The sequence below is a fragment of the Aythya marila genome, assembly GCF_965140915.1.
Source record: "Aythya marila genome assembly, chromosome: 7".
Lineage (NCBI taxonomy): Eukaryota > Metazoa > Chordata > Aves > Anseriformes > Anatidae > Aythya > Aythya marila.
In genome coordinates, this window is record NC_139048.1 from 25,859,983 (window position 1) to 25,874,485 (window position 14,503).

Below are 14,503 nucleotides of genomic sequence, written 5' to 3' on the forward strand. Positions count from 1 at the left end.
TGTATGTAACAAGACAAATTGTGCCCATACAGAACTGAAATGAAATGGTATAAAAATGAAAGTCATCTTCATTTTTATACTCTCCTTGTAAATGCATCCCAATGGAAATAAATTCTATTAACCATTTATTAATGTAACTGATGCTGCAATACAGTCATCAGTTTTCTTGTCTTATATTTCAGCTTTATACACATGCTGAGCCAAATTATATCCAGTTATTCTCAAGCAATTAAGCCACATTAAAAAAAGCATTATTATTTAATCACATAATAATGAGGAATGACAGAATCAGGATCTGAAGAATTTGCAAGAACCCTGCAATCCCTTACATAAGCTTTTTGTGCATGTTTGTTTCTATAAAGAATGGTTTAAGTTTTAGTATCACTGGTGTTTAGATCAATGCAGCATCAAAAATGTGCCTGCTTACTAAAGTAAATAATAACAAACCACAAGAAAGCAAGAGAAAATAAGCTTTTTTGTTTGCTTTTTTTTTTTTTTTTTTTTGTGCTTATAGAAGCTGAAAAATGACTTTCTAAAGCTTACCTTGAAATACAGATTCTGACAAGAAAGTGTAGGCCCGGGTTTGACCTCAGTCTGAAGTGGACATCAGAGAGAACTTGTAGAACTTCAGAGAGTCACAGTCCTACTTTTTGAAAAATACACATTTGTCAGTCTTGGATTGAAGCAAAAATCAAAATCTTGACAATTCTCAGAAATTCCATTGGAATAGTTTTCTTTTTGACAAATTTAGGGTCAGCCTTTTAGCCTTTTGTCGTGACCTTTTAAAATTTATATTTAAAATATCTGATGCTGTAAGAAACCATTCTTGTCAGATAGATCTCTTGGCTTTTGGCAGATTTATCTTATTAATGTCTTGTATAATTCTCATTTTTCCTTATTGGTAGGTTAATACAGTGGTCAACTGAGGTTTTCTATCTGATATTTGTAATTTCTCTGTTTTCAATTCAAAAACCAGGTTTGTTTTCAGTATGAGCATGGGAATCTGGTGAGGAAAATCACCCGGGAGGCAATTAACTTAGAGCAGACCAGTTTTTCAGGTCTGGAATATATTCTGGTTAAGTATTGTTTCTGTTTGCCATCACTTTGCAAGGACCTGCTCCCTCTGGAGGTATCATATTCTGGAAAACACATGTATTCCACTGATACTGCTGCCATTTAAATTTGTTCTGTCCTTCTGTAGCAAATGTGCTACGAATAAATGCACACAACAGGTGAAACAGCAATTACACAGCTCTGTAAAATTTGAATGTACTTTCAGAATATTGTGTGTGAAGCTCTACAGCAATCCTTACCCAGTCCACTCTAACCTAGGATCCGGAAGAGCAGCTTTCCAAAGCAGGAATTCATTTCATTTTCACTTTAAAACAGTTTCCTGTGTTCACTGGTTCACATCACATCTGTTACAATTTCTGTAATGATTAGCTTAAAATAACGTACCTAAAAATAAATAACGTCATGCTGCTGAGCTGCATTAATGGTTTGTTAGTTAATTAGGTGTTTGTCAGTTATCCCATTTGTCATTGTTTTGGTGACTCTCGAATGTGTTGCGATTTATACTGATGCCAGTAACGCTGCAGCCTCAACTCAGTGAAGCAAGGGCAGAATTTGACTGTACTTCTCTGTGTAATACCAGGCAAATATTTTAATAATTGTATTTGTGCAAAATAGTCTCCCTTCAGTGGTGGCTGCACACCTGGCAGGGTTGGGGGGCTCACCCTGACATGTGGCTCCACAGGCACATGGAGGGTTTGCAGCAGCCTGCGGTCCTCCCCACTGCTGCTGTGTCCCCTTCCGGCTCTGAGGAGACCAGCGAGCAAGTAGCAGTGCATGCACTGAGCTCTTCCCCACGTGCTTCAGTTTCTGGCGCTGAGACTCTAACCCTGGCTTAAGAAAGGAAGCTGTTAGCTCATGCTCTGGCATGAGCTGCAGATGTTAGCTGAGCTCCTGAGATGCTCCTTGGCTGTTCCCTCTCAGAGGTGCTTTTTAGGGTGTTTTGTTTTATTATTTATTATTATTTATTAACAAAGCATTGTTATGTTTTGCCCTGGTGAATATTTTCTCTGAGCAGTTACCTCTGGTGATGTGTTGCCCAGTCTATTGGAAATAGTTCTTCGCCTGTGATTAGCTTTTAAGTGAGTCCCAGTGCAGTGATGGATAGTGCAGCGAGGAGTTACTCATTTAAAACCCTGCTGCTGAACTGGAGGAAAGGTTGGAGCGATTCCCTGCATAAAGGTGGAGATTGTTCTCTCTGTTAAACCATCTCTGGCTGAAGAGCCATTCATCTAAATGCTGGTGAGGGCATTTTTATTTGTGTGGGATTGATCAGCCTTCATTAAATGGCACGTAGTGTCCTGAATACTTTGCCCAGGATATGTAGTCCACACAGTGTTGTTTTTAGCCATTTTGTTTCATACTATCCTTCCATTCAGTGATAGTGCTTTTTTCTAAATGACTGACTTTTTGGATTATAAAGGGTGAGTTTACTACTTAATTCTGTAGGGGTTGGAATGGTGTTAAGTGGGTGAATCCTTTAATTTAAAATGTACAAGTGCATTGCTGCTCTTGTTCTCTGATGTATCAAACATTGGGTATATTAATACTAGTAACGGAACATAATGGCTACTCATCAAAAGTAAAGGTAATTATTTCAGGAACACAAAACTAACCTTCCAGATAATTACTTGTTGAAATCTGATGCTGTGCAACAAATGGGGGATTATTAGCAGCAGACTCCTATGTTCATCTTTTACATCATTATCTCCTATACGTTACAATGATAGGGCTATCATTACGTTGAAACGTACGTTTTTTCTTTGACATGCATGTCAGTTTTCGATGAGGGATTTTGATTGCATGAGGTCTGTTCCATTCTTAATAAATTGTCATGTTGTCCTCCAAAATGCTGGGGAACTCTGACTAAACTTTGTCAAGACACATATTGTATAGGTGTCTGTTACTTGCTGAGTGAAAACCAACCCTCATTCTATTTCCACTTTGCTGATTTGCTTTTTTCATTATATTTTCTTAAGGACAAAAACTAGTGCTTGTGTTCTAAGTGCCTGTTAATCCAGCAGACACTGAGATTGTGAAGGTTTTCATTCAGTAGAAAACATACAAGCATCCACATGGACTTGAGATGGTTTTTCAGTTGCCAAAGTATGTCCTTTCCCAGAGCAAAGCTTGTAACTGGGATAATTCACTTCAAAACAAGCTATCCAAGGTTAGCAGTTTTACCTTGAAATATGGTTGCAAACATTGTTCGGGAGATTTTCACACTGAAGTCTTCCTATTTACTAATAAATAAGCTTTATGCCTCCTCGTTTTGTGACTAAATTGTTTTTCCTCCTCATGGTTGATAATAGTGTAACGTTGCTATATAGTGTTCATAGTTTTCATCAAGAGTTGTCTACCAGTGCTACTCATGTCTGCAGTGGGAGGCATAAAAAATTTAAAAAATATGCAAAGCTTTCTACAACAGATTTTGTACAAAACAAAACAAGAAAAATAACAACAAACAAACAAAACACACACACACAAAAAATAAACAACATAATTTGTTTCCAAAAAGACATTATTGACCTAATCATTTGTGATTGGAAAAAAAGCTACATGAAAAATTGCCTTATTTCAAAATTTCAAGAGCTCTGTTTACATCAAGGCTTCAATGTATATATAATCAGATTTCTCCACTCTGATTTTTATCTGCTTTCTCTCCTTGAACTGCAAAAATGCTGTCATAACTCTATCTATTTCCTGTAGGAGCTATTAGTCAGTAGCATTACATCCGCTTAAACACGATCACTTTTCTCATCTCTATGTTACTGATATGCTATTATCATTTTATATTGCTCATCTATCAGTGATTGCTGTGTTTTCTGCACTGATTGCAGAACAGAGGCCAGATGCAGAATTATGTTAGCAAAAATATTCAGACATGCTGAAATATTCCAATAATTCTCTCTTTCTTCTATGCATAGCATGTTAATCATATATGTTACACAGCAAAACCTACCCATGGTGTATTTCAAGGTTATGATGTGAACTGTTTCTCTGCTTTTAATTCTTAAGCAAAAGCACTTTAACCATCAGTTTTGAGCTCAACCATCTAAATTCACATTTGTTTAAATGGCAGATTCAATAAAAATTCCATCTGGCTTCCATAGGAAGCTTGCGGAAATTCTTCAGAATCGATTTCTTCTCAGGACACAATGTACTGGGGCCAGGATCAGAACCTCTTCCTCCTGTAGTGTATTTACCAGATGGCAAGTTTATTGGATCTGGTTTTAACTTGCTAGATCTTAAAGGAATGAACACCACTCAGAGAAGTGGGTGCTACATTTCAGCTTCAAAAGTCTCTTTCAAAATCACCCCCCCAAAATTTATATGCAGAGCATGGTTGGGACCTGGGCAGTCTGTCGCATACCTCTCATCTTTTCAGTGCTTGAAATGAAATTAGAAAGTGGCACAAACCGCTTCACAAAATCCCAGTAATTTAAAGATCAGCAGCGTTGGATGTATACAATAACAGTAACATGGCTAAATCAAATTTGTAACTTCCTTATTTCATATATTTTTTAAGCATCCGAGTTTCTACACTGCTGTAAAATGTTTTCACTTGAATTACCTTTTCTCAGAGTAAAACATGATAGTATTTAAGATCCACTGATGTCACTTAAAACTATCCTAAGGTCTTGTCCTGAATGTAGAAACGTGCTCTGTACTAAAAACTAGCACTTCTGATAGAATTCCATTTCTTCAGCTTTCAGGTTTGAATCAGGGAGAAAAAAAAAATCATGCTTCTACTTAGCAAGGGGGCAGCAAGTTTCTTAAAGTGTTTTTTATATTTTTGGAAAAAAAAAAAAAGTCAATTTAATAATGGATGCAAATTTTAAATTATTTTATGACAGAATTCTTTCTTTTCAGAATACAAAGCACTGCTTTGCATTTCTGTTACCTGCAGAGAAATCAGATTTTTATGTTACAGGATTTTTTCCCTGTTTTTCTGAGAACGGAGATGACTGATCCTGTGAACACACACCAAAGAATTTCAAGGAGTCTGCAGCATAAATACTTTCCTTTTTTTTTTTTTTTTTTTTTGTCAGTTCCAAGGAGTCAGGATGCTAATGTGTACTTGCATACAAAGTTTTAGACGTTTAAGTCTGTAATAATTATTAAGGTACTTTAAGTTAAACATGACTGTGTACACTGGCATGTAGTGTAGAGCCAGATTTGAAGAGCAAAGCCAGCAGTGCCAACAACCTGATGCTTACATTGTCAATGTTGCAGAGGTTTTTACGTTGGACCAGCCCTCATCTGGCTCCAGCGGCTGAATGTGGCTGGAGGAATCAAGTTCAGGTGCTCCAAGATGGTTCTGTGAGAAGAGCCAGAGCCATGCGAGCAGGGTCTTTTCTGGGATTCACTTCAAAAGTTTCAGTGTGATCCAAATGCTTGCTCCAGTGTAACTGTTCTCTATTATGTGCACTAGTGGTTGCAGGACTCTGCATGCACACATCTTGGTGAAGGCTCTTTACCTGCTATTAAGTCTACATTTAGTGTATAGACAGACAGTCAAGATTACTGTATCTGTGTGCTTGTACAGATTAACACGCTCCTTTAAGGTGAGGAAATAATTACTACTGTTTTTCCTTTTTTTTGATGCAGTTTCACACTTCATGGATCAATACTGCTTACATATACTCTCCTTTCTGTATATTCCTGTGCTAGTCTTTGCACCACGTGATGTTTGTGATACACCTTCCTCATTCACATGAGAATTCTTCACCTCAGTTGTAGAAATAAGGGAATAAAATTCTTCATCTTGTTGCTAATTCTTTATAAGACTATAATTGTATAAATTTTCATAACTGTAGAATCACAATCTTATAGAAAATACCTCAAGGAAATCTATTCATTTGGACTGGGGCTGGTCTTGCTGTTTGGGTATCACCTTGTCCCTCTCATTAATGAACCTGTTTGTTAGGAATTTGGTGGTACAGATTGCCCATCCTTTCCGGCACCCAAGAAGACTGAGATAGACAGCAAGACTGGAAAGAGATTTGAAATATATTAAGAATGTTCAGGAATCCAACTTGCAAAAAAGGTGGTGATGGGGCCAGAATCAGAAGTAATTGTTTTCTTCCAGATAGGGGGCTTCAGGATTCACTGGTTAAACTGCTTTTCTAAAACTCTCACAAAATTATTGTTGGCTTTTCTTTGAATTAATTACTTTGGAGCAAATTCATCTACTGAATCATTTTACCACTTTATTCAAATACTGCAAAGTGTATGTAGAATGACTAATGGGGTCCTGTAAATCACATGGAGGTAATTGCATCCAGGCATACTGATGTCATGAAGCATTGCAAGGTAGAGTGGTTTCTGTGGTATTTCCAAATGAAATTAGACATCTCTCATTTGCAGTTTGTTTGTGGTCCTTTTCATTCAGCAGAATACTATATGGGTCTGATAATCATATAAAATAAGTAAGTGCTACAGCCTGATGGTGTTTTGAAGATGTTTTGGCTTTATATTCGCAGTTTTACTGCTGTGTTACCATTATTTCCATTTATATCTGGCTTGATTTTAGCTAAGATACTCTTGTATTTATACCATATGGAGATTGTTATTATTTTCATTTGTTCAGCAGATGTGTGAGCCTTTCATAGGCCTTACTAGGCCTTATCAAATCACGTTAGATGCTGCAAAATTCTGCAAAGTGCAAGTGTTCTGTTGTATGGGAGCAATTACAGGATGTCAGTGCAAACGAAGGACAAAGGTGACAGGTCCAGTATTTCAGTGCACATGAATATCACTGTGTACAGAAGATACAGGTAGGAAATCTTTGAGATTAATTCCATCATTGGCCTGCCTGTGCAACCAAAGAATATACTAGCCCTCTTTCAGCCAGCTGCAGTGGATACAGTTGTTAGTTTGTCTTTTATATTTCCAAAAATATCACCTCAACCTTGCTTATTTTTAACATAACAGAGCTTTTTTTTTTTTTTTTTTTTTTTTAAGAATTTGGAGTAGTCCTGTTTGATGACCATTATACAATCCAGAGCTTTGTCAGGTTTTTTAGTGTTTCTGACACCTCAGTAAAGCACGCTTATGCAGTGATTTTAATGCTTATTTTTAATGACTGTGCACTTGATGTGTATCACCTATTCTACTGTGATCAGCTTTGCAAACTGTACAGTTGGAACAGAGGCATAGGAAAGGGGTGGAGAAGCCATTGCAAAGTGATCTGGTAAAATGATACTAGCTGAAGAAAAAGACATCAACGGCAGGTCAGCTGAGTCCTGCTACATGCAAACATCTATAATGTGACAGAGGACAAAAAGGGAAGAATCAGTCAGTCACATTCATTGTATTACAAATAGGTGCCCCTGTTCAGGCAAGTCAGTTCTGAGCTTTCCTATTGGTAATATGTAAGTACTTATATATAATTTCCATATTAGTTTTCTTTAAACAAGTCCTTTTTTTCTGTGGGGAAAGTATCATGCTAGCCTGTTTAGAAAGGTGCCAGAAAAGGACTTTCATGTAAGAAAGGTTTTATGTAATCTGAGGAAAGGTTTGGAAGCCACTGATACATTTCTGTGTTTTCTCTCAGCAGCAGAAGTTTTTTTACTGCATGTGTGATTTCATCAGAGGTGTTTTCCTTCTCTGAATATCATTTGTGAGATAATGGAAGAAGAGATGAGAGCTACAGATAAGAACTTAAGTAAAACCTGGCAAGCAGAACTTCATTATGTGTTCTTAAGCTGGGCTGTGCTTACAGCAAGGCAGTTTTGCTTTGAAAAAGTAGATGACGTTGTAACTTGAACATAACCACTAAAAACCTGAAGTTTATGTCTCTGGCTTGAGTGCAGCAAAAATAGACTGATTTACACCAGATGAGGATCTGTCTTTTTCTCATATTTTTTAATGCCGCTATGATCCTTAGAAAATGAAGCTTTCAATTCTTTGGAAATGTATCTCTTAAGCAAATGCTAATGAAAAAATCCTTTAACTTCGAGTAACTCTATTGTTGTGTTCCTTCCTTTGCAGCTTCCTTTGGTTTGTACTTCCCCAGGAAAGAGTACTCAGAGAACGTCTACATTGATCAGCCAGCAGGTACACCGCTCCTGCGCATCCATGCCTTGAGGGACTCACACGGAGAAGCGGCTCACTTTCATCTGTGCCAGAATCTTGTCATTTCTCGAGCAAGATCCCATGAAAATCATTGGTTTCAAATTAGAGAAAAAACAGGACTTCTCTACCTCAGCAGGAGCATAGATAGAGAAGACTTTAACATGTTGTGTAAGTACAAGACTAGCTTTCCTTGTTGAATTATCTGTTGTTAAAGGAAAGTTTGTTTGGGTCATGAGAGTTACCAATCAGCCTATGACCACTGAATTTGATAAAAGGTGTGTTTTGTTTTTTTTTTTAAATGAGGAACCAGAACTGACAAAACCCAGAGCAAATGCAAGAAGATGCATACTAAATCAAATGCTAACCTGGGATGGATCCAGTTGCTTTCACTGCAGGTTCCAATACAGTGGGAATGTTGGACTACATCAAATCACTTTTCTGCATTTCACAGCTGCAATTAGCCCCAGCTTTACACTGAGATTTGCGATTTGTTCAGCTACTGGTGCAAATTGAGCCAATTCCACTTTGTCAGTGTTGGGTGCTTAGTGTCCAGACTGATGCAGTTAGTTTACTTCTAACTCTCATAAACAGCCCTCAAAGTCTTGTAACTTGGATTCACAAAGTTAATTTGCATGTAACACTAAATAGTTCTCGGAAGAAGTAGTTATGTGTACCTCTCTTTCTCTGGAGATCTGGTTTAGTTAAAGAAGCTTATTATTGAACTACAGAAATGAGTTATCCTAGGTTTTTCCTTTTCTTTTATGTTCTAGCAGTAAATTGGTTTTGGTGATTTTAATCTATGAGGAAATTAGATATCATTAGATGGTGGAGGAGGAAATGGGTGAGGAGCTAATGGCCAACTGCTGTGATCACTTGCAGAAATTCTGCTGTTGGAGAGTCTGTACAAACTGTCGAGTTTAAGGGCCATATATCAACACTACCCTTTGATTTGGGTGCCTTGATGTTTAAATGTTCAACTTCAGGCACTTACTGTTTTTATTTTTTTCATGCTTATTGCTTATTATCTCACCCATTTGCACTGCATTTTTGGTACTTGGTGTTTGTGAATACCAGATAGCTGTTTGTAACTGAGCAAGGGAAGAATAGCTATCCAGAACTTGAGCGTCTTGGGGTTTCTTGTTTTGTTCACATCATAGTGACCTATAAAAATCTTCAAGTGAATTAGCTCTGTCACAGATACTATCATTCTGTCTGTAGTCAAACACTGGTAATCAAAATAATTAAGGCTTAAGGGTGTGTTTGTAGATGTCATGGGTTTATTTTAATGTCAGTTATCTTTTGACCAGCTCTTTCTGTTCCAGAATGATGAAGCAGATTGTCCTCTAAACATAAACAAATTGATCCATATCCTCAACTGGTATAAATTCACAAAACACTGTTATTTAAATGACAGTTAGTAGTTGTGCGTCTGTCCTCAATATTTGTTACCATTTTGCACACTCTTTTTCCCTATTGCAACCCCACTCTGCTCTGGTCCCTTTGAAAACAGCTCTGTCATAAAGCTGATTACTAGTAGTGGCTTACTGTATGTCAGTGTCTTACACAGGCAAAACCACTGATAAAAATCAATGATGTTCTATATAATAAAATGAGTAGTAACACCTATAGATTTTTTGCTTTCTAGAGTTATTAGGATTAAAATTTAAGGTTGTTGAACCAGCAGATTATATATTCAAGACTTTTTCAGTTACATAATAGAACTATGCAGTTGTTTGTGGAATAATGGGCTAGAACATTAAAAAATGTAAAAGAAACAGCTTGTCATCCATAAAATATTTCTTTTGGTGTGTTTTTTTCTGAAGCTGTAGGAAACTGGATGACATTATCAAAAGTGATGCTGTATGTCTTCCTTTCATCCCACCCTTTCCAAGAGAAGGAATGTGACTCTGCTACTCGTACGACAGTTGTCCTCTCCTTGATCAATGCTACTGCACCAGCTTGTAGTTCACTGACAGCAAGACAGCTTTGCTTCACGGAAATGGATCTTTCCTTTCACATCAAGGAGAATAAACCACCTGGCACATTTCATCAGCTCCAGTTACCCTCAGTTCATCATCTGTGTCAGAATCTCAGCATTTCCTACAAACTGCTGGCAGGTAAAACTGGAACTGAATCTTTCGGGTCCCAGCAATAAAGGCAAACAGCTGCACTGTTAAGATATCTCTTGTAGTAGATCGGCTACGTTGATTCTCTAAAGGAAATTCCCTTGCAAATGTGATCTGAGCCTGAGGATTTTGCCTTTGAATTATACAGAAAGGATGGGAAGGAGGACTGTCTCTTTCCCTAAGGAAAAGATTGGTTTTAGAAGTTTTCACGTGGCAAGAGCAGATCTGGAATATGCTGAGCTTTAAATTGTGCTTCTTCTAAAGTGTAGGATCTTCTGTGTTTTCTGTCTACCCTAATATAGCCCCACAACTTTCTTCTGTTTCACTTCTGACTCTGCCTTTTATCATGCAGTCAAAATGTCCGAATAGATTACTGGAATGTAAAAGAATATTACAGAAGAAAACAGAGTCCTATAATAGGAAGTGATTGTCCCCGTTTATACTGTGGCTATGTTTTTCAGCTGAAGGTATGCCCTTTCGATACAATGAGAACACGACCGGCGTGAGCGTGACACAGCGCCTAGATCGAGAAGAGAGAGAGAGATATGAGCTGATTGCCAAATGTACCGTGAGAGAGGGCTTCAGGGAAATGCAGGTTGAGGTGCCTTTCCTGGTAAATGTGTTAGATGAAGATGACTCTCCTCCCTTCCTTCCTAATGGCACTGATACTGCAGATGCTGTCGTGGAGTTCAACAGAAAAGAGGTAATATTCTCCTTGATCTGGTCTCTGAAGAAGGAGCACAGTGGTTGTAGGTGGGGTTATTGGCGTCAAGCACATGGTCACACCATGCTCTTCAGAGCTGTGATTGTAAAATGGTGATGCTGAAGAATTCTTCCACACCTCCCTTCTTATATCTTATTCAGACTCCAAAATAACAACAATTTGGGTCAGGAAGGAACAATGTAAACAAATGTGAGCAATTTGTGAGGTCAGGATGGGTCATTGCCAAGACTGTGGTTGGGCTTATTGTATATTTCCATATAGAGCTCTACACTGTATTTGTTACAGGGTAATTTCCCCCAAGAGACTGAAACTGAGTTTGTTAGAAAAGGTGCATGTGAGAATCCTTATCAGATATAAGAAACACATTCAGAACAGCTACTAGGGTGCTGTACCAGTGTTAAGAAGTGAGGAGAAGTGCTCATCTTCTGCAGTGTTGATTCCGTCCCTGCAGACAAACTTCACACTTGCAAAGGTGATAACGTTTCCAGTTTTAGGCTGTTAAAAGAGAGCGCCAGGATCTTGCTTTAATGGTCCCGTCCCAATTCTCTTGTACTGTGCCAAGGTGACCTTTCAAATGGACTGAATCCCTGGATGTTTTTGTGTGTGCCTCTGTACAAATACACACATTGCTTCAGTAGAGAAGAGTACAAGTGGGCTTTTGGCTCTTCCAGTCGGAAAACTTAATACATCAGTGATATAGATAAGGCACTTATTTATGGCCCTAAATGATGCATCTGTCATGACAGGACTTCTGTTTCAGAACAGCAACCTTATTTTTTTTTTTTGCAGTCAAATTTCCCTTCAAAGTATGTTTTGCTCATGCTTGTGTCTGGAAGGGAAAGAGTGATTTGGGGAGTTTGCTGCCACCTCCAGACTACAGAAAGCATTGACAACTACCACGTTTGCCTGGACATAATGCAATTTTCACGTTTTTGGAAGAATTCTACATTTGTTTCACTTAGATCTGGATGAAAAAGGGGAAGGTCTCATAAAGTTGTGTTATAAATTGAAATACTGTCTTTGAAATTACGTGCCTGCAAAATGCTCAGAATGTGGTTTCACTGTGAGTTTGTAGTAGAAAGAAAACTATTCTATTTGGAAATTGTCAATCTTTTCTAGCAACTAAATGAGCTTGAAATAACAGCATTACAAATGAAGAATTTTAAAAGACGTGTGCATTCAGTGATCGAGTAGGAAACAGCAATCTAGTAAGCTAAGCAGAAGGCAGACAATTCAGGCCACTTGTCATTTCAAGTGAAGCTTGACCTGCGTGAATGAATTTCCTTGTCATTTAAGTACCCGTGTTACTTACCTGCTTATTTAGTAGTTTTGTAGAATAACATTGATTTTTGAATGTACTATATTTATAATGTCTGTAATATAGTACATTCAAAAACACAAGTCAAGAGCTGTGCACTCATTTCCTGCCTCAAAAGTTTGGGATTGTATTTGGATTAGATTACAATATAATGATGTACTCTGTGTGCATGTGTGTATAAATAGTATATATATAGTATATACATAGTGTGATATACACCCAAAAAATATAAAAATTAATACATGTTAAATATATTAAGACTGTAAATATATTTCATATAATATGTTATGAATCTGTAAATATATAAATATTTTTGCATATTGTATATGTAAATATATATTTTTAAAAGTGATTGAGTACTCTAGCTGAACAACTGGGGACAGTCTAGTTTGAGGTTTTCTTTTGGCTCCTCACTAATTTATCTGAGTGTCAAACTTCAAACTGAGGTGGAGATTGCTGTGACAATAACATGAAGGCCAGATAAACTATCCCATCCTGGGTCCTGAAAGTGACTGTGAACACTAACCTGGCTTAATAAAGTGCTTCTACATATTTTCTGGTAAAACCAAAAACAAACAAACAAAACCAAACAAGTGTGAAATATTGGTATCCTGAATTTAAAATTGATTTGAATAAAAGTGGGCCTAAGTGAAAGTTAAAAATTTTTATATGACCAGTATTTTAATCTCCAAAGCACATGTCAAGGGAAGAAAGCTTTCAAGGTCAGTCAGCAATGTCATTTATGATTTCCTTCCAGGGAACTGTCCTTGCAACACTAACTGTATGTGATGCAGACACCACACCTATTTATCCTCTTGAAAGCAGCAGAAAGAAATACACAGGAACCATCATTACTGATGATCCATGGATAAATGAAACATTTCGGGTAGAGCACATTTTTGATGAAATCCACTTCAGCCCAAATGGCAGCCAAGTGAGGGGAACTCAACACGAGTACAGTAAGGTCTCTTTCTTCAAATAAAGAAGTTGTTTGTTAATGATTGACAGTTGTTATTTAACTTTTTCAAGTATTCTGTAAATTTTACCCAAAGAAAGCCGATAAATTTCAAATTAAGCAAAGCACTGAGGTTTTAAGCATGTACTGAAAAAATGGTGTATTTCTGGGATAGGGATTATATGTTCATTGTACAGATAGGTGAGAGGTTTTGATTAAGCCATGGTTGGATTCTCAACATGGTCATTAGTGTGGAAGATCACCTTTTCAGTACCTCTTCAAACATCTTGTATAGCACAGCATAAATCCACGGAACTGCATTTTCTTTCTTTTTTTTTTTTTTTTTTAAATCCTTATTGTTTTATTTCCATTCATTTCCTATTAGGAGTAACTTTGATATATATAACCGGGGAGGGGGGGGGGAGATAAGGGGGAGGTGTACAGTATCAAAAAATACATTCTCAGATTCCCAGATTTTGGTTTATAATAGACTGATCTTATCTTTTATAGAACTGGTGCTGAATAAAAGTATTTCAGTCACAGAGCATCGTTCTTTCCAGCTGGATGTTTTGGTGAACGACACAGAATTTCATGGCCCAGAAAGATCAGTGATGCTTCATTTCAATGTCTCCATCCTCCCTGTCAGCATTCAGTTTCCAAACACAACGTACCAGTTCACAGTGAACAGAAATGCTGAACGCTTTGCACAAGTAAGAACTGCTTTAATTATACTTTCACTCTGTTAGAGTCAGAGATAGTAGATAGATCACTAGTAGGTGAGATGCAGGAAATCTAGGCTCTATTTCTCGATTCCAACTCCCATTTGTATGCAGGTAAAGTTTAGCTATCTGTGTTTCATGGTACACTATGAAATTACATATTAGATTATGAAATGTGAAATTCTAAAACTGTTTCTGGCTTTTCCCTACTGATTTAGCTGCATACTGGCATAGTTGTTGCTACTATTTCATTCCTGATTATTTATTTTCTGCAGTTACATGGTTATTTCTGCTTGCTTTTGTGGAACAGCTGAGCTGTTCTCTACATTTTTTTGCAATGCGCATAGCTTTCAGGAACTCTTCAAGAATTGACATGCAAATGTGTTCTGCGATGGGCATATGGTTAAAGCATTGTTTGTAGCTGTTTTATGTGATGACAAGATAATTTGCTGGATGTGGCCACAGTGTAGTAGTCGAGTAGACTGGACACTAGCTCTCACCATATAATAG

At 37.4% G+C, this 14,503-nt stretch overlaps 1 protein-coding gene across 1 annotated transcript in view; it reads left to right on the forward strand.

Moving 5' to 3' along the window:
* RET (ret proto-oncogene) overlaps window positions 1-14,503 on the forward strand; it is an 83,549-nt gene that overhangs the window by 36,219 nt on the left and 32,827 nt on the right. The window contains exons 2-6 of the mRNA XM_082765284.1: window positions 8,068-8,319; window positions 9,975-10,268; window positions 10,739-10,980; window positions 13,077-13,278; window positions 13,785-13,984. Of these exons, the coding sequence (XP_082621410.1) occupies window positions 8,068-8,319; window positions 9,975-10,268; window positions 10,739-10,980; window positions 13,077-13,278; window positions 13,785-13,984 (1,190 nt within the window). The remainder of the gene's footprint in view (window positions 1-8,067; window positions 8,320-9,974; window positions 10,269-10,738; window positions 10,981-13,076; window positions 13,279-13,784; window positions 13,985-14,503) is intronic.